Here is a 24,900-nt window from a genome sequence, read left to right as displayed (position 1 = left end):
TACGTGTGTGTGTGTGTGTGTGTTCGTGGCACAGAGTGGCATGTAATGAGATTAAACACTGTATGGGTAAGAGGTGCCAAGGACAGATATCTCTTTGTCACTCAAATTTAGGATAAAGACTGTCATGATTAGTCTCATCGATCATGACCACCTGAATCTATTGATGCAACACATGTGTCTCTAGGTATTAGAGAAGGGAAGTTATGAGTGTGTATATACTGAGGAAAAACTTCAACGTTGTTTGGCAGAAGTTTTTTTTTTTTTTTAGTCTCATAAAACTTTCAATCTTGCAGCTGATTTACGACAGGGGTGGGCTGATGTTGTTTCAATGAGGAAAAATAGTACATATGAATGAGCAAGGTATTAGGAAAATCATATTTCAACAGAGGTGTGTTTTGGGCCAAACACGTTTAATTTAATTTCTGCGCTAGTGACCTCTCTGGTAGAAATTCCTGATATGTGGTAACGTAATGTATAGGGATTTCTGTTTTATCCTATTTTAAGAAACTTTCATGCATTTACTGTAATTGTAAATGCATGAAAGTTTCTTAAAATAGGATAAAACAGAAATCCCTATACATTACGTTACCACATATCAGGAATTTCTACCAGAGAGGTCACTAGCGCAGAAATTAAATTAAACGTGTTTGGCCCAAAACACACCTCTGTTGAAATATGATTTTCCTAATACCTTGCTCATTCATATGTACTATTTTGTACTAGTATGTCCTGGCAATCCTTTTCTGTAATTTAAGCACTGTATTTTTATATATATTAAACATTTAATAAGTAATTCTTTGGGCTCTGAATGAACTTTTGCATGCTCTGAAGAGAGTATTTACATTTTAGGACACAATGTGCTACAATAGGGTCTGGACCCGATCTACTCACTTTTAAAACAGCAGGGACACCCGCGCTCTCCAACACAACCACCCCAGGGACACAGGTCCACAGGGGCAGCTTCACGTAACCTCTACACATTGGAGACCGCGGGTGTCTCTGCTGTTTTAAAAGTGAGTAGATCGAGTCCGGACCCTATTGTCATACCAGCACTTAGATTGCCTGCCCCCCCACCTCCTCTTTGTTCCTATTGTTATTCATTCTTTATGTGTACCAATGCTATTATCTCCTTATTGCCTATCCCCGGGGTTTTAATAAAGTACTTGCCACTCAGTGCGCCTTTCTGACTGCTGTTTTTTCTTATCTGTGAGCTCCCTTCCAGGAGCTCATGTTTTTCAGGGGGTGTGGAGTCCCATAGGCAGACGGCAGCAAGAGGGCTAATATTCCTATAAGACAGCACCAGCGCGGAGTGACTCTTCTGTTTCATACATATATACAGTGTTCGACAAATCCGTCGCCCGCACGCCCGTGGCTACTGGATAAGGCTGCTAGCGACCCATGCTGCGGCTCTATGAATTCCCCTGTTCGCGGCCAAATTTCTTTATTTTTTAAAATAAATAAATAATCCCCCTCCCTGATTGGGCTGATGCGGGGAAGAGGGCTGCTGGCAGCTCTGGCTCAGCCCCTACCCCCCACCCCTTCACCTGATCTCTGCTTGCTGCCTGGTGCGGGTGGTAGGCTGGGGCGGGTGGTAGGCTGGGGGGGTCCCCGCTTGCTGCCCATGGTGGGAGGTAGGCTGGGTCCCCATGGGTGCAGCCTGGTGCGTGCTAGTCAGGCGCTTCCCCTCTGTCCCACTCTCCTTTGGCACCCGCGCGAGCAGGGTAATGGGAGCGGGTAAGAAAGGCAGGCTGGCTGCTCTGACTCTCGTCCCCATGGCTGCAGCCTGGGCGGGAGGTAGAGGGGGGTGGGGCACGCATGCGTACGAGGTGGGGGGGGGCAGGCAAAGTTCCCTGTCTGGCCACGTTTCCCACCTGGGAGGTTGGTGTGGCCGTGTGACTGACCCCCGCTTGCCCCCGATCCCCCCCGCAACTCCTGCCCGACCTCCCGCCTGGCTGCCCGACACCCCCCGCATTGCTTCCCGACACCCCGCCTGGCTGCCCAATCTCCTGCAACTCCGCATGGCTGGCCGACCTCCCCTCCATCATGGCTGCCCGACACCCAGCTTGGCTGCCCGACCAATCGCACCTCCCGCCCGGCTGCCCGACCTCCTGTCTGGCTGTCCGACCCCCCCCCCGCATGGCTGCCGACACCCCGCCTGGCTGCCTGACCTATTGGGTGCAGCCTGGTGCGTGCTAGTCAGGCGCTTCCCCTCTGTCCCACTCTCCTTTGGCACCCGCGCGAGCAGGGTAATGGGAGCGGGTAAGAAAGGCAGGCTGGCTGCTCTGACTCTCGTCCCCATGGCTGCAGCCTGGGCAGGAGGTAGAGGGGGGTGGGGCGCGCATGCGTACGAGGTGGGGGGGTAGGCAAAGTTCCCTGTCTGGCCACGTTTCCCACCTGGGAGGTTGGTGTGGCCGTGCGACTGACCCCCGCTTGCCCCCGATCCCCCCCGCAACTCCTGCCGACCTCCCGCCTGGCTGCCCGACACCCCCCGCATGGCTTCCCGACACACCGCCTGGCTGCCCAATCTCCTGCAACTCCGCATGGCTGGCCGACCTCCCCTCCATCATGGCTGCCCGACACCCAGCTTGGCTGCCCGACCAATCGCACCTCCCGCCCGGCTGCCCGACCTGCCGCAACTCCTGCCCGACCTCCTGTCTGGCTGTCCGACCCCCCCCCCCCCCCGCATGGCTGCCGACACCCCGCCTGGCTGCCCGACCTATTGCACCTCCCGCCTGGTTGCCCGACCACCCTGCCTGGCTGCACGGCTGCCCGACCCCAAGCCCGCAGCTAGCATGTGGAGAAGCATGTGGAGGACAAGCAAGCCCTGGATGAACAGGTGGGCCTCCTCCCTTCCAATGAATACCCATCCAGTCACCCACCCACTGAGTTTGTCTGTGAGTGTGTGTCTGTGAGTGTGTGTCTGTGAGTGTGTGTCTGTGAGTGTGTGTCTGTGAGTGTGTGTCTGTGAGTGTGTGTCTGTGTCTGTGAGTGTCTGTGAGTGTGTGTCTGTGAGTGTGTCACCATCTCCCAGGCTCCCTCTCCCTGTGTCACCCTCTCCCTGTGTCACCCTCTCCCTGTGTCACCCTGTCCGTCGCCTTCACCCTCTTTCCTGTCGCCCTCACCCTCTTTCCTGTCACCCTCACCCTCTTTCCTGTCGCCCTCACCCTTTCCCTGACGCCTTTCCCTGTCGCTCACTCTCTCTCTCTCTCTATCGCTCACTCTCTCTCTCTCTGTCGCTCACTCTCTCTCTCTGTCGCCCTCTCTCTGTCGCCCTCTCCCTCTCTCTGTCGCCCTCTCCCTCTCTCTGTCGCCCTCTCCCTCTCTCTGTCGCCCTCTCCCTCTCTGTCGCACTCTCCCTCTCTCTGTCGCCCTCTCTCTGTCGCCCTCTCCCTCTCTCTGTCGCCCTCTCCCTCTCTCTGTCACCCTCTCCCTCTCTCTGTCGCCCTCTCCCTCTCTGTCGCACTCTCCCTCTCTCTGTCGCACTCTCCCTCTCTCTGTCGCACTCTCCCTCTCTCTGTCGCCTCTCCCGTCCTCTAACCATATCACAGTTTATAAACACAATTTTACAAACATATACATTTCCCTCCCTTTCCAGCACAATTGTCCCGGTAGTCCCTGCGATATCCCTGGGGCCCCAGTTACTGGGCAGCACCAATGGATGAAAATCGTTGCAGGCCTGTGTTGTGGCAAATGGAGGCGGACCAGCTGTTTATGTGCTGGGATCCCCGTGGGCAATTGTGCTTGCGCAGGTCACTCCCTTGCCTCAAATTATACACACTTCTCTGTTATGGGCTTTGGGCAGCCCGGTTCTGTGGGGAATGGTCAATAAATGGCTCTGTGCCACCAGCAAATCTGTCCCTTTCACTAGGGGTAGCACGCAAGACTGTCGGCCGAGCGCTCCATGTGGGAATTCCCATGCCTGTGGTTAGGAGTAGTTACTGCCTCTTTCTCCGGGGAAAGACTTGTCTCTCTCTTTTGAGTTACCTCTGCACACCTTGTGCTCCGTAGGCCAACTAACTGACTCCTTTCTGGTCCCATGACCTTTTCCTTTCCCTCCCTCAGCCGTTGGTCAGAGCATGTCACGTGCTCTTATTACAGCAGCAGGGACTTCTGGGAGTTGCAGTCTATCTGCTGCTGCTCTGTTTTTGGCTCATTCCCAGCAACACACACACACACCATTCCTGTATCTCTCCCTGGTGCTGTTGATCTCCTATCAAAATGCTGAGAGCTGTGATGGGTCAAGCAACTGGTATACACACAGATACACTCAGGGGTGCTACATACTGTATACACAAAGAGCAATTTTTAAGTTAACATATGTTTACTGAGAAGAAATAACACCACATTCCAAACCTACGAGGCTGAATGTTACAGTACTTCTTTTTTCTGTTAAATATTTGTATGCAGGTACCATTTAGCTCTGCAGTGTGGTGACCTATATTTTGATTGTCAACTGAATTGTGATAAGATTTATCTGATCACTGAATAATACAATATATAAATTCTGGGACTTAAGCTGTTTTTCAGCAACACTGATCAACCCCTTCATCATAAGATGTACAATTCACCAACCAAATCACTGCATTCACATACTGCAATAATGGATGTATTGTAGCATTACATTCACCCTCTGTATCTATGTGTCTTTTTATGATATAAGTCTGTTGCTTTAAACAATTGGAACCATAACAACATTTTTTTTTTCTAAAAGATTATTCCCTTAAAATTTTTACTGCATATGAAGTAGTAAAAACACATTTCCTCCTGAACAAACAACAGTTATATAAAGCACTGCAAAATCTAGCACCAGAGGAACCGAAACAAATATAATTGTACGCATTTAGCTGGTGTTGTTGATGTAATGGATAAATTGAATAAGAGTCCCTGAGGATATGCACAGTGTACTGATTGTAACTTGGCAGCTGTATGTAAACTCAAAAGGGGTGTATATCTGATAAAACTGATGGATTGCAGGGCTGGATTGCTTCCTCTTCTCTTAGTTTCTCACAACACTGTTTAGATTTGACTTCCCCTCTCAGCTCTAAAGCCAACTCTTGTTTTCTCAGGCTTGCCCATGTTTGAGAAGTTACGTAGGGCTTTGTGGTTCTATTAATATATGTGCAACATGAATACAAAGGTGGCATGTTTAAAAAACAGAAAACAAAGAAGGTGCCCTCCGAGGCCCAATGATGTCAAATCACTTAAATTGTTTCTTTTAACAATTTTTTAACTGGGGTTAAAAGAACAAAATAAGCAAAAAAAAAAAATCATGGAAAACACCTTATTCTGTAGCTCCTAGAGTATCAAAGAAGGCTTTAAAATATAACCTTCAACCACATTATGAATGAGTTTTTCCCAAAACATCTGAAATACTATTTCAAAACATGCCCACTCTTTGGCATTAAACTGAAGCAAAACAGTAATTGATAACAAACAGAAATACAGTAGCACAAGACATTACTCCCCCAGATGACACAGCATATCTTAGCACAAATTAAAATATGATACAATGGCAATGCTGATGAAACATATCACAATATATCCCAACATTTCACACCAGAAGCAACAATGAAACCTACTACATCTGTAGTAGGGCCAACAATGTATTTTAGAGCCACACATGAATATGGGAGTGTGACAGGTAGTTTCACTGCCTAATCAGTTTGCATGTGTAGCTGCTGAGTGTAACTTCTAAGAATACCCTTCAATATGTGTTAGACATTTGAAACATGGTCGTCCATTTTGCAAGGGAGAACTTTAAACATGCTCAAGAGAATCAAGAGGGATATTATAACCAAAATGCTCACATTAGGGTGTTCGAACCTGGGGACCAAGTGATGTTGCTTTTAACTAGTTGTGAGAGTAAACTTCTAGCCAAATGGCAGGGCCTATTTGAAGTAATCCGACGCACAGGAGATGTTAATTACGAAATCTCTCAACCAAGATCCAGGAAGGGTGAACAGATCTACCATGTAAACTTACAGAAAACCTGGAAAATGCAGAGATCTCTATTCATTCACCCTGTGAAAGTGGAAATGGATCTTGGTCCTCAGCCCCCATAGGGGAACACTTTTGGTGACAATCAAATCCCTATGCGAAGCCAGTTAACCTCTGAACAGAAAGGGGACTTGTTAGAGATATTTAACCAATTCAGGGATTTGTTTTGGATCTCACAGGGCAGACAAATTTAGTTTTGCATGTGTCCCAGATGGGAAGGTAAGGTTTTGTGTGGACCTCCGAAAGGCAAATGCGGTATCCAGGCTTGATGCATACCCGATGCCAAGATTGAACAAATTGCTTAACTCCCTTGGTACGGCAGAGTATACAGTATATATTCACACTTGATCTCCCAAAAGGATACTGGCAAATACCTATAGAAGACGAGTCCACTCCGATGGGTTTATACCAGTTTGTGATGATGCCATTTGGTCTGCATGGAGCCACAGCCATGTTCCAGAGACTCATGGATAATGTGCTAAGACCTGATAGGGCTAATGCCGCAGCCTACCTGGGCGACATTGTCATCTACAGTAAACACTGACAGGCCCATCTAAAAAGGCTAAAAGCTGTCCTCAGGTATCTGAGAGAGGCAAGGCTCACCACCAATCCTAAGAAATGTGCCTTAGAGAAGGTGGAAACAAAATAATTAGGCTATTCTGTTGTGGGTGGCAAGGTAAAGCCACTGACCAGTAAGGTAGCTTATCTGAAAGAAGTTCTGATTCCACAGACAAAGACATACAGTAAGTACACTCCGTGTTACAGTATGTTTAACAAGTTATTACCAGCACTTTATCCCAACTTACTCTGCAATTATGGCAACCCTAAGAGACCTCACAAAATAATGTGCGCCTGTCCAAATGGTATGGTCTAGAGAATGCCCCTATAGGCCCAAATGGATAAGTGCTGGATCATGCCCCCATAAAGTGTCTAAACTCCACGAAGGAGTCAAATGCCAGGTTAACACGTTGGTATATGGCACTCCTACCCTTCTCGTTTGAGATACAACACAGGCCCGGCAAAGGAAAATACCAATGCAGACTTCATGTCGCAAGGAGTGGAGGGTTGGGCTTTAGTTGTGTGGGGCCCCAGCCACACACAAACAAGGGGAGGAATGTAACAGGGTAGTTTCATAGCCTAATTACTTTGCATGTGTAGCTGCTGAGTTCAGCGCTGAGCTGATTAAATCTTAGCTCTTCGCTGGGTTTAAAAGCCTGGAACTTGCTGCAGTCTGGGGCTTACCCTGGAACCCTAAAGAACCATGCAGTTACTGGAATAGCAGACCCCTTTTCTTGCTTAAAGACTGAGCCCTGTGAACCAAAGGCTCAGCCATGTTATGTAAAGTGAACAAAATAAGGCGCAAACAAATAAAATTTATATTTTGTGAGCAAACTCAGATGCAGCCTAAACACCTGCGGTAACCCAGACCGCAAAACACACTAAACCAAACAAACTGGTGTTCGTGGCGCAAATTGAATGTGAATATAACAGTGCAATATAAACGTGCAATAAATCCAGTGAATACAAATAGACACTGATATCACTTATACTGCAACTCCATGGAACATGATCCTCTAAAGTGGTTACTCCTTGAAAAACCTCATGTAGAAAAGAAAGCACAGATGCGTGCAATATGGTGCATTAACATTTTACTTTCATATTGCATGCATCTGTGCTTTCTTTTCTACATGAGGTTTTTCAAGGAGGAACCACTTTGGAGGATCCTGTTCCATGGAGATGCATTATAAGTGATATCAGTGTTTATTTGTATTCACTGGGTTTATTGCACGGTTATATTGCACTGTTACAGTATATTCACATTCATTTTGCACCACGAACACCAGTTTGTTTAGTTCAGCCATGTTATGAACTGTATGAATATACTAAACCCTGCTGAAAGTAAGCCGCTTTATGTTATTTTGTACATACGCTGGATGTAAGCTCTTTTTGTATTCCACGTTTTAAGGCTAAATAAAAAAATCTATTCTCAGAACCCACACGTGTTCTCAGGGCGCCTACTCACTGCAACAGAGAATTTTCGTTAAATTGAATAAAAGTTAAGAAAATAGATATTTGTTGAATTTATGATATAGATTTCTTGTAATTGCAGTTCTCTGATCATTTTTTCAATGTTTGTGTGTCAGTTGAATGCCATGCCTGAGACAATGAAACCGTATGTGTCTTCAAACCATTCATCGTGACCATAAATGGCTTTCGGCCATACACTATGCACCAAATTGTTTCGTAAAATACATTGCGGGGCAGCTTTTCTAAGTGACAGTATGCACTATATCACACCTTATCAGTATTGCTCCCAATAACAACTCTAGAAGAGTTGTGGTTTAAATGCAGTATATTGTCCCTTTTCATAGTGAGTATTAATGAAGATAATGCATATTCAAACAGCATTTACTAAAACTGAGATCCATACCACTGGTGTTATAAGATGTTTCTTGGAATACCTGCTCTCATTGAGCGATTTGGACTTAAACATCCCTTCAAAGTTGTAATCCCACCTCCTTCCAAAGTAAAATAATCACACTGCTTTCACATATGTATTATTGTCCAATTGTTTTAGGGGGGCAATCCAAGCCGGGTTTTTTTCTTCCATTCCCCCCCTCCCCCCCCCTCCCCCACTTCAATGTATTGTTGAATTCATAGGATTAGAGTGAGCTTGATTTAGCTGCACCTTTATTTAGCCAGAATGTACCGTGGCCTCAGATCCCACATAACATGTGGGGAATTCCAGAGATAGATGCCCCCTGGGTGCAGAGGAGTAGTGTGAAAGAGAAAAGAAGATTTGATGACAGTTGCTGTGGGAAGCACAAAAGTTGGCAGAGACATGAAGGACAAAGACAGGGCATTATTAATGGAGATAACATGCAGGGTTGTGTTGTTGCCCCATACTCAGTGACGGATTTCCCATTAGACCGGAGGGGTGAAAAAAAAAAAACTGCAAAGATCTATATACAACTATTTTATTTCACTGCACATGGCATAAAGTGTTTGAAATAAAGCATGGAATGCAGAAGGAGGAGGGGGGCCTAGTGCGGCAAAACTTTGGGGCGGCAAAAATGGCCGCCCCCATATACTTTTGCCGCACTCTCGGACCTATTGGGCCTAATGGGAAGTCACTTAGCTGTTGCTGCTGCCTCTTTACCTGCCACCCGCCTTCTGAACCGCAGCGCCAAATGACGCCGCGGACGTCACCAACGTGATATCACACGGCGTCTCGTTGCCATGGCAATGCGACGTCGCAGCAGCAAATTACATCATGATGTCGCGTTACCATAGCAAAGCAACGCTGTGCGATGTCACGTTGGTGACGTCCGTGGCATTTTACGCTGTGGTTCAGAAGGCGGGGGAGGCAGCAAAGAGGCGGCCGCAACATTTAAGTGCCTAGTGGTGGCAGATTTTCAAATCCCATACTACACTATAGTTGCTATATATTGAGATGAAATGCATATGATATCATGCCTATCTACATCTAGATTATCAGTGCACTTTGCACCATGTTCTGCTTTTGGTTGTGTCAAATTTAAGAATGCCATGAAAGTCTTCCTAAAACCTGGAGGATTTAAATGCTAGCGAAAGGTGAAATAGTGGTAGAAAGTTTGATGCATCCTATTACAATATATGTATCATATAACTATAACTATATAACTACTGTACATACTCCTTTCAACCCTCTCTCAATCAGACACGGATGTATATGGGACAAAACAATGGTCTGCATCACAGCACAACAGCAGACAGACATAACATCTACTTTATGCCACACTGAAGTGTTTATCTTTGCTTATGGTAAGAGAACTTGAAACGCAAGTCTCGTTTTCATTCTGCTGTGAAGTACATTCCTGGATAGCTTGTTCAGCTGCTATTATTTTATCACAGTTTTACTTTCCATGTTGCTGACAGAATGGCGTGAAAGATTTACTTTACCCCAGTACAAGGCCGTTCACCAACATTCTTAGAAAACTCTAGATTGTTCCTGCAACTATATTGGTTAATTCTGTTCATTTGCATTATCTGCCACTGTTTGGTATCTTAGAACATACTTGAAAATAACATGTGTATCTCAACATGATTTTCCTGGATAATGATTTTGTAATTAAATAAAGTCTTTGCTTCTGTGCCTCTCAATTTCTAAATAATGGGAGCCTTTTGATTTGTCTTGTCTATACTGTATATCTAAAATGATGATTGCATTCTTCATGCATTCCCCCTTTAACATATAAAAATATTATCAATTGTGCTAAAATCGCAGTTTGACATTGAAAACATACGTAATGTAGTATTCATCTCAGTTTAGAAATAGCAGAGCTGGGTTATCAGTGGCTAATGGTATTCTGTATGTGCCATGCATTCTCTTACCTGAGTTCCTAAAGATGCAACCATCATGTGAGTAAGAAGTTTAGCTGCAAACATGGAAGACCTTGTACAGAATAATTGTGAAAGAATGGCCAAAGTAAACCCTGCAGACAAGAAAAAAACAACCACTTTTAACATTAGTGTTAGAGCAGCAATACTCTCCAAAATGAATGGAAAGTGAGATTCATATTATGATACTAACTTGGTTCACATGCATAATCCCCTATTTTTAGTATTAGAGAGTTATTGATATATTTTTATTTTTGTGAGTCTGTGTAGATATTCATTCAACTCATTGTGGGGTGCTGAGCTGTCTAAGCGTACTTAATATCGTACCCCTCAGTCAACAAGGGGGAAAAAAACACCAAAAAAAGTCCCAGTTCTTTCTTATAACTAACTAGATGTACAATCTGAAGACCTTGGTTAAAACCTTCCCAGTGAAGTGCATTACAGAAGGACAATGTTTTTTTAATGTAATTAAATATATTTCTATAACATACAGAAGTCTCAAAACACAGGTTGTTTTAATGCAACTTGCATTAGGAGTGACTGAGAATATGTATTCTGGGGGGGGGGGGTTATCTACTAAACTGTGATAGTGGATATCCAAGGAGACCGTCTGTCCACTCTAGGATGACTCCCACAGCTGTCCAGCTAAATAAGGAAATATGTGGAGCAGGAAAGTAGCCTTCTGGAGGTACAGGGTAAGAGCCACTTGCAGACACGCTTCCCATGTGGGGCCAGCGGCCAAGGATAGAGCTCACGCAGCTCACAATGGTCCATCCCCTCTGTTGCTCCCGACCGTGTGTTCCCTGAAAGGGTGAATGACGTACTTCCTGCGCGACCGCGATACAATGGTAAACAAGGGTAGAGATGATCGATATCAGCGCTGCTCCGTTAGATAACAGACTCACCAGGTAAGGTAAAAGCAGTTTATTAAACCTACATAAAACAGATACTAAAGAACATAACAAAAAGAACTCTTCCCACGCGTTTTGGGCGAGTTCGCCCTTTCTCAAGGAGTGTAACAAGACATGAAGGGAGGGTGTTATTTATAACTCCCTTCTAATGGTTGTCTAATGTATTGCACCTGATTAAGTAACATTTATGCAAATTTCAACACACAGGGCTCATTTCAAATAATCACTCCTTGAGAAAGGGCGAACTCGCCCGAAACACGTGGGAGGAGATCTTTTTGTTATGTTCTTAACTATCTGTTTTATGTAGGTTTAATAAATTGCTTTTACCTTACCTGGTGAGTCTGTCATCTAACGGAGCAGCGCTTATATCGATCATCTCTACCCTTGTTTAAACTGTGATAGTGCTACTCCCATTTCCCAATCCGTGCCTCGATCTGCAGTATCTGCAGTTTAATGAATATCCCTCTGAGTGATATTTGTCAAATTCCTGCCTGCAAAACTGGTGCAATACTGTACATATGTAAAAATACTAGACACATTTACAAAAGAGCACGTCACTTTCAATTAAATTTTCTCTTTAATACATCTGGTGTTTTTCGTTTTTTTACCCTAGACTTGCATTTAGAAGATGTAGATAAACGTATAGACTGTGGATCAACCCTATTCTTGGGAAGTTGTAATCCTGGACACAGGACAGTAGGTCTGGAGAATTGTTATTATTGAGCATTTGCTCATTTACAAGATGGCCAATGGGCCACTTCTACCTGTCAAACAATCAGTGACCTCATAGAACATAGGTCAATGTTCCTTATTAGCTTGTTAGTACAGTAGCTTCTTGTTGACAGCCTTTTTAATCTCTAGAAAATGATGGTACTGTATCTTGGAAACAATTGTTCTATGAACCATGAGTTATAATTAAAAAGAGGCACTACTGGAACTCAAAACATACTGAAACAATGCTAGAAAAAGCACACATTGGTACTGTACACGTTATTTTTTTTTACATAATTAGCTACTACTCTCAATATAAGGCAGTACAAATTAGTGAATCTGGCAAAATTCAGTTTGCGGGGGGTTTTTTGGGGGGGGGGAGTTGAAGAAAATTGGGAAACAAATGTGTACATGGAGCAAATATTTTCCCAATATTTTCATCCGAACTTCATAACTTGTTAACTTTTGTCTGCCTTGTCGTGGCTCGCAGGCTCACAACGCTTTGGCCAAAGGGTTAAACTAAATGACCCTTTTTCAAGAGAATATATAAGTATTTTACTGTGTATTTCTGTCATGTTGGATGTAGCATTGGGCTTCTCTGTCGTCTGTTGTATACATATGCCTTGCTCAATAGCACTCCATTTTGACACTTAAATACATACATATATTTTGTGGGGGCTCAGGGTTTCCCAAAAAGAGCTTGGTGGGGTTTTGTGTTCTGTTAACTTTTGTCTACAAGCTAAAGTTATCCGCGTAAACTTGCAAACTTTATTTTTTCCATTTTTGAGTATTTCAATGTAAAAAATTACTAGTGGTGGTTTATCCCGAACTCGAATGAATTTGCGAACATTTAAAAATGCTAAAAATACCATTTGTGCGGTGAACTACAAATTTTGTAAAAAAAAAAGTGCCCATCTCTATTGTGTATCACATGGAAAGAAATCATGGTAAATGTCACATTTCTTTTTCAGTTGCGTATCTTCCTCATAACAATTTTTGCAGTCACTAACCTGAAATACAAATGAATCCAGCACAAAAAAAAGCTTCATTATATGAGGAAAGGCTGTCAGTATGCGCATACACGGCATAGGAAGACATGTGAGAGCAGCCACATTCCACGTAGTCAGCTGTATCTGACACAACTTTGCAGAACTGACCATTTGGCTGCCACCTACAAAAACAAATTGCATATTATTATTGCAACATTTAGGTTTAACATAACCATTTCACTAACTTTCCGGTTTATCGAAGAGAAAAAACGGGGGATAGATGTGTGAAACTTTCACACAAGTCTGTGAAAGTCATCAAATATTTGCTAACCATTAAAAACGTGCCCTCTTTAGCAAATTTGCTCGGCAGTCTTTACTACGAATAACAAAAATAGGGCATAGGCAAATAGGAATGCACAATTAGAATTTTGGAGTTCAAGTTTGAACTTGGTAGTGTAAATTACTGATATAGAATAAGTGATGACTGAGGAGTTAACTGATTGAGTCAAGTGATGATTATAATGAGTGACTGACTTTAAATAGTTAGAAGTGAGGAGAAGGATCCTACTGGCGGATGACATGCCTCTACCTCCTTGTGCAGGTCAGAAGGTGTGCTGGGCAACACGGGTCCCGACTATTTTTACCCATTTCTGAAGGTCAGAATTCCTTATGCCTGAGCATAGGCATTGTATATAAATGCAATACATATAGTGGTACTTGGAGGATGCTGAAAAGAACTAATGCTCCGGGTGTTACAGGGCACTAGGGCAGGGTACCCAACAGTACCACCTCTTACCGTTCCTGTGAGAGAACCATCAGATTCCTAAGGACTGCAAACAAGGAATGTGATACAGAGCTAACTCTAGCTCTTTTGTTTAAATGTTCACATGCACGTAAGTTTTATACAAATTGCAAAATGGCAACAAAAAACAAATGCTTTGCAGAACTTTTCGATATATATCAGAAAATACTGTACAGTATGTTCACAAACCAAACTGAGGGAGGGAGAGGTGTGTGTACAATATATAATCTTGTCCCGCATTTGTCGGTCTTCAGGAACTGCGGTTCCAAGCCTCTCTTCTCCACATTGCTCCAACAAATTTACTGATTTCATCTTTTTATCTTACTGTACTTGTAGTTGTTGTTTTAGTCTTTTGATATCCCTTGGAATCCAGTCAAGTACCAACCCCAACCAACGATCATCATTTTCTTGTGCGATATTTTCAGCCCACTGGCATTTTTCATTTGTTTACCCTTGTGATAACGTCACAGGCTTTTGTTTGGTTTCAAACCCATCCATTAATTTTCCTGTCTCTTTGTGTAATACCTAGCATACATATCCCCATTTCATTGAGTTCTCTGAAGTTTCTTAAAATCTTGGCATTTAGGGTCAAGATTCCCATACATATGTATGCACAGAAAAAACTGAATTCGGGAGCGCAAACAAACGGCTTGTATGTGTATGTATAAGTGATTTCATATGTGGAAAAATGAAAGAATGGCGTACATAATACAGGTTTGGACCTCTGGATCCATAAATCTGGATAGACTGGAAAAAAGTGGGATGGGGAAAAAAAGGGAAGAAAAGGGGAAAAAGAAGACAATAGTGTGATAACATCAAACAACAAAGATTGTATTGAGAAAAAATGGCAACTCACAAATGAAGAATAAGTATCATCCGGGAGAAGTATGGATTGGAATCCCTCCTGGCCCTTGGTATGAATGTCAGTCAAAGTCCATAATGTTTTCTGGCTTCCAGCCAGAGTTCACAGCTGTTTCTTGCCTGTTGGTCCTGTGTCTCTCCACATTCAGAGAACCTCCTCCCCTCTGCTCCACTCTTCCAGACGACCCGCCTGGGAATGTGACGTCAGTGCGTAGCCTCACTGGGAACCCGGATGGTACTCGCACAGTACAGGAGGATGGACAGAAGGTACACAGATCTGAAGGACACCATAGGACCAATAATTCCTGGCACCAGTCCTGTATGCACAGCCAGAATACACTAGTTTGACACCTTTTTGAAGAACTGTGGAACGTTCACATGCAAGATTGTCTTGTTTCTTCCAAATGCCCTCCAACCCATTTTCATTCTCCTATTTATTTCATTCAAAAGGTTTTCATCTATTGATACATTCTGTCCAATGTGGACACAGTGTTCAACTTCTAGTTCTATTTCATTTATTTTGATCTTTGCATAGTGGGCATATTTGTTGAACATCCCTTTGGTGTTGCTGAGATTCATGTAGAGTCCCACCATCTTACATTCTTCTAGACAATGTCATGTGAAAATCGAAGGTAACTCAAGTATTCACTGTTGATTTTGATTCCCTTTTCTTCCGAATTTAATGTCCTGAACAATTCTTCAATTTTGCTGTGAAAAGCTTTGGTGTCTCCCTGTTGCAATCCATTGCTGAACTTCATCTTGCTTGTATCTTCATGTAAGTTAATGGTTAATGTGGCATTCTCGTAAATGTTTCTTATAAAACCAATGTACACTTTTTCAATGCTTTGTCATATTAATGCTTTAAAAACCACTGAGGTGTAGACAGAACCAAATGCTATTTCATAATCTATGAATTCTAAGCCAAGTGGTAGATCAAGATTCATTACTTCAAAAAATCACTTAATGTACTGTACGACTTGCCCATAGTATTGTATCCATTTGGAACTCTTGCTTGTTCTCTGGGAAAATTCCAGCCTTTGTTACAGCAAATTAGTAAATATATTCATACAAATCTTGCAAATGACGGGAGATAGACTGATTAGTCTGTAGTTCTTGAGGTCTTCTTTGTCTCCTTCACTGTAAATATGCATAACTATAGCATTAATCCATTATTTTTGTAATTTTCCAGTTCTTCAAGAAGCACATAAAGAGTCTTAGGCCGCGCGTATAGTGCCCGCGACGGGTGACGCGTGACATCGCCAACGCCGCTAGCGAAAGTTATATTTCACTTTGCGGAAGCTTTGTGGGCTTTCTGGCATTTGATTGGTTCAGGGGCTGTCACATGAGGTGACAGCCCTTGAAAAATCAAATATTGCCAGCTTCCAAATTTGACGACGCGAAGTCGCATTGTTGCCGTCGCGCTTACTATAAGCGCCCGGGCGGCAATGTATTTGTATTTGAGCGACATCACATCGCCATCGCCCGTCGCGGGCACTATACGCAAGGCCTTACCCAGGGCATTCCAATCTTCATGGATTATATTGCTTAGATTCATGGACTATCATTGGTGGTTTCTTGTCGTTCTACATCTGATAGATTATGTCATGTGTTATTGTACACTTTCATGTAGAAGTCCTCAACTCTAGAAACTTCTTGCAGCTACTAGCGTACACTATGTAGGCTTGAGGAGTATTGCACAGCTGTTCATATTCAATTCTTCTTCTTGCGCCTTTGGATTGCTTAATTTCTTGTCATTTACTCAGTTCTGCTTTGTTTCTTTTGATATTTTCTATCCTGTTTTTTGGTAGCGATTCTTCCAGTTCTTTCTGTGATTTAAACTGCAATCTTCATACAGATGCCCTCTCCGGTTCTGTCTTACCCTCTGTGCGGCTCTTACACGGGAACCCCCTGTAACAGGGGAGTAATCCCTGTTCAAGTAATGTACCTTTAATCTAGCAGTGTGGTGGTTAACTGCTGGTAGTCAATTAATAAACACCACCTGCCTGATTGCTTACAAAAGCCTGTCTGTTGAGACAGAAAGTGACTCCTTAGCTCTGACTGAGAGCTGAACTTTGGAGACAGAGGAGTGTTCTTGAGTCTCCCAGGAGAGACTGACCAAAAAAACACAAATCTCTGGAGCTGACCGGTCTTGAGCTCTGCACAGCATAGCTGATTTCAAGACACCAAATAAGACTTCTAAACCTGGATGCTGATTTTCTGTGCACGCACAGGTGCGGTTCCAGGAGAGCAGAGAAGCTTACTCTACAGCAGCTAACAGATAAGACTTTCATTATTAAGAGACTGCTTATATCTGCTTATTTCATGCTATATGTTTAATTTCACCTTATAAAGTCTCCAATTGTGTACCTCTGTGAACGTCCGTCTACATATGGTGTCCGAAGTGAGATGAGAGGTGTCTTTGTAGTTAAAAAGGACCGGAGATTTTTATGTGAATTTTTTTTTAATGCTTTTTGCCTACAAACAATCTGAGCAACTTAGAAAAAAAAACCTCATGCAGCAGAGATCAGAGTTAAAGGAATATACACCACAGAAAACTTACAAAACCACAGATGGACTCTTTGCCCCAATCCCAAGAGGAGAGAGACTGCGGAAGCAGCTAATCTTTTTTTGCCTATCACAAAGTTTAATATGGTAATTGAAATAGGGGTTTTGCCTTCCAGCCATAGTCAAGGTTCAAGAAGTGAGTCAGCCCTTAAAAGGGATAGGTGTTTGTTGTTTTCAAAAGTTTCGCTGAAGCAGTGAATACAGATGGTGACCCACGAGTGGTACTGATTTTGCAAATAAAGGTTGCCACACCGCATAGGGCTACCAGCTGTGAATGGAGTATATGCAGAAAAGTGTGAAAATTGATACAAGACTGTGCTGAAGCAGGGGAATTTTTAGCAAACAAATGCTGAGTGTAAAATTGCCCTATAGGGGAAAAAGTGATTTCTGAACTGTGTAAAAGGTTTTTCAAAACTAATTGCTGAATGTTGAGTCACCCTGCCGGGAATGAAAGAAATAGTCCACTGCAAAGAATGTTTTTTTTTTCTGCAAGTAAAAAAGTCTGCCTATATATATCTTGGGAGCAAAAACAGACACCCAAAGTGAAGTGTGAATGCCATAATACCCAAAGATGAGACTAAAAATTACTGAACTAAGGCAGAAAACCAAATTCTGTTGCTGAAGCGGAGAGATTGCACTAGCAAGTAAATGGTGTAAAGCAAACAGAAGTTTTTTCCTAGCAACTACACATTCAGCATACCTAATGAGAGATTATACCTAGCAAGTAAATGGTGTAAAGCAAATAGACTTTTTTTTACCTAGCAACTGCACATCTTGTATACTTGATAAGAGAAAATGCATGCACAGTACTGCTGATATTGAAAAAAAATTACCCAAGAAAGAAAAATTTTACAGAGATGCCTGTGAGAGCTACGACCCCTACAAGCAAAATATGCCCACTTGTAGGACTACCACAATTGGGGGTTCTAGAAAATACAGTGGCAACAGCTGCAATAGCGCCTCCTGAGGTCAGGAAGACAATTACACCTGATAGCCTAAAAATGGAGGACAAGATGCAGCGTTCCTGTAATGAACCCTACCCCACGGAAGAGTGGCCCTTCCAGTCCAATAAGGAGGAAGACATCTCTTACGGGGAACCCGAACCGAGTCACACCCACAAAACACCCCAAGAATGGTGGGGGTGCCTGAACTCAGCACGAACAGAAAAGACAGCTCCCTTTGATGACGAATATGATCAGCAGGAGACAGAGCGGGAGCAGTGGAGGATCACCGAATATTTCCGTCAGCTATTACAGTTGCAAGAAAAGCCGGGTGGATCCAGTGATGCTGCTGAAATTTCAAATGAAGATGGAGACCCCAATATCCCTGAAGGGACGGTGTCATCCAAATCAAAAAAGCGGAAAAAGAAAAGGAAAAGCGGTTCTTCACGTACCGCATATCCTGTGGAGGAAAAGGGGGACCGAGTTGCCCTGCAGCCTAGAGAAAATGGAGAATTCGTTCCGCGGTTAACCGAATATCCAGAGGGCCCAAGGCAGAAGTCATGTACCCCAAAGAAGTGTCTGTCCGGTGCCAACAGTGAGGAACCCTCAACCAACCATCCCAGGGAAGTGGAGCCGGAACCAGTGAGTGACGATCCCTTGACCAACCCTGAAGATGCCCTGAAAAATGCCAGGCATGACTGTGATATGCTCCGTGAACAATTGAAACAAAAGGAAGATGGTTACACAGAGCTACAGAAAAATAACGTGAGGCTACAAAAAGATGTGCTCACAATTTACTCTTTAGCCAGGACAGAATTGGACGATCTCAAGACTGAGCTAGATACTGCAAAGGCTACTATTTCCGCCATGGATGAAAAGCAGAGCCAATCTGATAAAATGATGGCTACGCTAAAGCGGAAGTATGAGGAGGTACTGAAGCAGATGACAGTCTTCCAGCAAGAAGTTCACACTCTTCGCATAGAGCTGAATGCCTCACAACAGGAGGTCAACAGTGTCCAGATAGAGGTAGACGTATCTCAGAAAGAGGTTCAGACACTCCGCAGAGCACTGGATGCCTCACATCATGAGACCAACAGCTGCCGCACAGACCTGGAAGTTTCCAGAAAGGAACTACACAGTCTCACTGAGGAGCTGGACATTGCTAAAGAAACTACTGTCAATCTTGATACAGATCTCAAAGTCTCTCAGAAGGAGCTTCAGACCCTCAACCTAGAGAAGGAAGTCTCACGCCAGGAGATTGTCATTCTCAAAGCAGATGTGCGTAAATGGAAGGAGGACTGCAAAGAGGTCCTGAAGAATACAGAGACTGAAAAAGGAGAAAATTCAAGATTAAAAAGAGAAAACTTAAAACTGAAAGAAGAAAATTTTCAGTTGACAGAAGAAGTCAAGGAAAAGTTTGAAGCAGAGCACCGACTGCAGAACCAAATGCAAGGTCTGCATACACACCTCCAGTATGCTGAGGAGAAGCAGCGAATGCTGCAGGAAGAAAAGCTGCAGGCTGCTAAAGAAATTGAAGTGCTGCAGGAACGTCTGATGACCAAGTATGTCCCCACAAAGCAGCATGAGAAACTGAAGGCTACCCTGAGCATCACCAAAGCAATGCTAAAAGCCAAGCTTAGAACCCAGGTGACGCGGCACAAAAGGGAGCACAAGAAGGTCCAGAAACAGAAACAAGTAACTGTGGCCCAAGCAAATAAGTTCATAGTGCTTCACAATGCAATAAAAATGTGGAGGCAAGCTCAGAGAAAGCAAAGCATGCAGATAAATTCCCTGAGAAGAGACTTGCAAGACGCACTCAAAAAACAGGGATCTGTCGCGGATGAGATTACAGTCCTACAAGGACAAGTATTGACCCTGACTAAGCGTCAGTATCCTACAGCCTCAAAAACCCATGAAGACAAGGGTACAGTGAGAGCTGGGAATACCGCTCATCTGAAAGACAAGGTTGCAAAATTTGAACCACCTAAACAAGCACTAGCAAAACCTTCAGCCACCCAGCAGGCAACAAAAGAAGGTACATGTGCTGAATTAAAACCAGAAGAATCCTTAGCTGATGAAGCTGAAAAGATGGGACATTCTCTGGAAGTGGGTGTGGAATTGCAACTTAATCTAAAAGGGGCTGTTTTTAAACGCTCTGCACTGCTGCCATACAGTATGCCTACAATAAGACGAGCACCCGACGCGAGGGAAATCTCATGACCGCGCACGTAGAAAAAAGACTATACTTGGAAAAAGTCCTCCTCGAGCGACTGAGGGGTGCTGATCTCAAACACCTACAGGAGGAGACACGAATAAACTGGAGGAAGGGCTCCAATCCCAACAGGACAGAGGGTTCTCTTCCTCCATCCACTCTCATTCAAGTCACTGAGATATCTAGAATGAGAGTGGAAGGATGGGCTTTGGCCGTGGCAAGCCTGAGCTTCCCACAAACAGGGGAGGTATGTAACAGGGGAGTAATCCATGTTCAAGTAATGTGCCTTTAATCTAGCAGTGTGGTGGTTAACTGCTGGTAGTCAATTAATAAACACCACCTGCCTGATTGCTTACAAAAGCCTGTCTGTTGAGACAGGAAGTGACTCCTTAGCTCTGACTGAGAGCTGAACTTTGGAGACAGAGGAGTGTTCTTGAGTCTCCCAGGAGAGACTGACCAAGAGAACACATATCTCTGGAGCTGACCGGTCTTGAGCTCTGCACAGCATAGCTGATTTCAAGACACCAAATAAGACTTCTAAACTTGGATGCTGATTTTCTGTGCACGCACAGGTGCGGTTCCAGGAGAACAGAGAAGCTTACTCTACAGCAGCTAACAGATAAGACTTTCATTATTAAGAGACTGCTTATATCTGCTTATTTCATGCTATATGTTTTGGGGCTGCGAGACATGCTTTACTAAGGGAGATGTGAATTAATTGCATAGGATTTCACTAGAAATACTCCCAAGTGAATAGAAGCTTTGTTCCCTCCCCTGTGTTTGGATGATTTCCTGATGAAAAGGAAAAGGCACAATAAAGCCTATTATAATTTCACCTTATAAAGTCTCCAATTGTGTACCTCTGTGAACGTCCGCCTACACCCCCCCACACCGTGTGCACGTAAAACGCACGCGTACTTCACCCGGCTTTTTTCAAGCATTAGCGGGTGAACGCGTGCCAAGGGGGGGGGGCGCACAAAATCACCCGCGGGCAGCCTGGCGGATTTCAACTGGAGACGGCATCTGTAAGGTCTTCATAATTGTTTGTCCTGGACTGAAATAAGGGGAGCAGAGAAGCCTGCACACAGACACTGTCTTGAGCACAAAGGCTGTGCTGAGATCAAGACACCCAGAGACCTATATTTCCTGGACACAGAGGACCCAGGAACCTGCCAGAGACTGACATGGAGGGTCACCTGCTTAAGGTACTTCCTGAGACTTTGGTAATAGGCTGGTAATGGGAATATCCCTCCAGTCCAGCAGTTAGGGTCTGGGGAAGTACGTTAGCCCTTACAATGTTAAAGGGGTTTGTTATGTTGTTGTTTTTGTTTGTTTTGTCTGGATAAAGGAACAGGCTCAATAAAGCCAAGATATAATTTCACCCAAATCGGTCTCCATTATATGTACCTCTACACACATCTCTTTAAAGCCCCCTGGGTGGTTGACATGCAAATCCATTATAAGATGACAGTCTTTTTGGGTTTGACCAACTTCTCTTGAGGGTGTCAGTACAGTATGCCAATTAAAAAAGGTCTCAACCATTCTGAATAAATTCTTCCATTACCTTTCTGCCCTTCTCTGAGCTTTGTTATAAATATTTGTTTTACAAAACATTTTCATAAAACAAAGTAACAACTTGTAGAATAAAGTACTTTGTTTAGCATTATTTACAAGTCTTCATTTTTAGTAAATTACCTTTCTGAAGCTTGATTCCAAAGAAGACAAAGTGACATACGTGGGACAATTCGGTGCCCTCCTGCATAAATCCGATATACAACCTCATTATTGTTTTGTAATGGATAGGAGCTGTGGCCCTTCAGACTCACGGATAAAATCTGCACCACAAAAATAAAGTTAAATATCACACATTGCACTTCAGTTGTTTAGAGTTTAGATTGAAAAACATTGCATACAGTTACTAAAAGGTGAAACACCTCTGGATGAAGCGGTTCTGCCTTTTTATTGTCAATTTAGAATCTGGAATACAAACTAGGTAAATAGGGGACCACGGAATCCTCACACAGCTCAGGTAAATAGTACAATGTGGGAGCGGTGCTAGGCTGGGATAAGTGATCATAGCCACAAAACAAGGAAAAAGATCCCAGATAAGGAAGCACTAAACCCTTGTGTAGTAGTGCAAATACGATAGTAGTAAGGTTATTTAATACCTACATTTTAATAGTAGTTACATTCATATAAGTTTTGACAAATATATAACGACGAGCTACAATTCTGTAGTAATAGGACCACTTGGGTCTACAAGCCCCCTGATCTGCTGTATATAGTATTCTAATGGGTAGAGTGAATCTACTCAGTGCTGGTGATGTATACCTATTCGATATATGATATCCAGTAATTAATCAAATGCTCCACTATAATTAATTAATAATTCAGATCTCACAGAGTGCAGGGCTGTTATAGACCTAAGTAGTTGCCAGGAGATCAGTGTACAGTATGAGTTGGGGCAGCGTTGTCACGTTTGGCCGTGATCTACTGTAGCATCCTGCACACTTGCAAATAGCTTCAATACAATTGCTGTAGGCAAAGTCTGAATGCTGCTTGGGCATTGATACTTTGTTAGCTTATGTTCGTGAGTGTCAATGTTTGAGTGGGTACAAATGTATCTAAGTAGAAACCCTCACGTTGTTACAGATGTGTAACTCAATATTATGCTTGTTACAAAAGTCAGTTCCAATGTTATTCAATCCTATCGATGCATATCACTGATATCTCCTGCACTGGGCATTAGAGTTGTATGCCGTTAAGCCTTTCATTCACTGCAGAATCAATTGAAGTTTTTTGTTTGTCATAAGTATATGGCACTATAGGGGTTAGGCTATATGTTAGTTGGAGGGCATTACGAAGTGCTAATGCACCATTCAGCAATTAGCCCGAGACCCCATAGAATGATGAGCAAAATAAGATTAAAAACTGGCGGTTTTAAAAACAAAAGGTTAGACACATCTGAGCGTTTATTGGCTGTTCCCTATACGTGGTGTTATGGACCACCTCATAATCTCACACTATGATGATGTCATCACTGGTAACGCAATGTGCCAACCTATGTTTCACTTGCATAGTGCGCTTTCTCAAGGCGAAAAAGTGAATGTCTTCAAGGACACCCCCTATGCTAGGCTGGAAGCAAATCCACAATACTACCCACTAGCGATGTGCAGAGGCAGTCCTGGTTACTACCTAGGTCTATAACAGCCCCGCACTCTGTGAGATCTGAATAATAACTGTATATCAAATAGGTATATATCACCAGCACTGAGTAGATTAACTCTAGCAATTAGAATACTATATACAGCAGATCAGGGGGCTTGTAGACCCAAGTGGTCCTATAACTACAGAAGTGTAGCTCGTCGTTATATTTGAGTCAATAATTATTTTAATGTAACTACTATTAAAATGTAAGTATTAAATAACCTCACTACTCATCTTTTTTGCACAACTACAGTACGTAGGGGTTTTAGTGCTTCCTTATCTTGGATATTTTTCCTTGTGTTGTTGCTATGATCAATTTAGAATCAGCCTTATGGGTAAAGTCCAACACATAGAAATTAGGTTCTTTGTTTAAAAGGTGCAATCCCAAGCTCTTTTTCTTTTCTTTTTTTCCCATTTTTTAATACAGGTTTGAGGCAGGGGGTCTCCGGAGCTCAACTCTATTAATTTAATACTCAACTCCAAAGGGGGCGCCGGTATCTCCTGCAGTTTTCTGCAGTTTAAAGCTCCTGCGTCACTTGGACCAATAAGAAGCCGCACTGGATGACATCCCAGTTTCCTATTGGCCTGCAGGACCTGGTAGCTTTGATAAACAGCCATACAGTGAACCCTGGAGTGGCTACCAGCACCCACTATGGAGGTAAATATATTCGGAAACGGGGGTCCCCAGAGCTGAAATGAATGGGGTTCAGCTCTGGAAACCCACCTGCTTCAATCCTGTATAATAAAAAAAGGGAAGAAACAAAAACAGCTTGGATTGTTGACAATATAAATATTTTTTTAATGGTGGGGGGGGGGGGGGAAGGGAGTGGATGTTATTATCTATTTCTTTTTACACAGATATCTTGAAGGGTAAACAAAATACACAGGGAGCTTGGGCTTGGTGGAGGACAAAACATTTTTCCCAAAAGTAAAAATACATTTCTATAGTGAAGTTTAGCAATAGGTATGAAGCACAAAGGAAAATGCCTCACATTTCGTCAGAAAATAGGACAAGAAAGGCAGAGCCCTACTGTACCTGATTGTAGTCCAGAAATGATCAGAGATAAGCGTTCCCATCGATAAAAGTTGAAAAATGTAATGGATCATAAAGATGTACATAGGCAGACAAGGGCTTGTCTCTGATCATTTCTGGTCTACAATCAGGTAGTGCTCTGCCTTTCTTTTCCTATTTTCTGTATCCAGTAACAAGCAGAGGCACACCGAGTACCACAGGAAAAACAGGGCATCAACCAGGACGCTGCACCTTGAAGGGAGTCCTTGGAAATCTCCCTCAGATGATCACAGTAAAGGTATCACCCAGTTT

General features: G+C 43.2%; 1 protein-coding gene across 5 annotated transcripts in view; it reads right to left on the bottom strand.

Moving 5' to 3' along the window:
• Positions 1 to 24,900, bottom strand: part of ADGRV1 (adhesion G protein-coupled receptor V1) — a 527,599-nt gene that overhangs the window by 202,779 nt on the left and 299,920 nt on the right. For all 5 annotated transcript variants that reach the window (XM_075593091.1, XM_075593079.1, XM_075593082.1 and 2 more), the window contains 3 exons: positions 22,065 to 22,204; positions 13,010 to 13,170; positions 10,372 to 10,472 (listed from right to left, as the gene is read on the bottom strand). In XM_075593091.1, coding sequence (XP_075449206.1) covers positions 10,372 to 10,472; positions 13,010 to 13,170; positions 22,065 to 22,204 — 402 coding nt within the window. The remainder of the gene's footprint in view (positions 1 to 10,371; positions 10,473 to 13,009; positions 13,171 to 22,064; positions 22,205 to 24,900) is intronic.

Source organism: Ascaphus truei, chromosome 1 (assembly GCF_040206685.1).
Source record: "Ascaphus truei isolate aAscTru1 chromosome 1, aAscTru1.hap1, whole genome shotgun sequence".
In the NCBI taxonomy this organism is placed as follows: Eukaryota; Metazoa; Chordata; class Amphibia; order Anura; family Ascaphidae; genus Ascaphus; species Ascaphus truei.
This window is presented reverse-complemented; position numbering and strand designations above follow the sequence as displayed.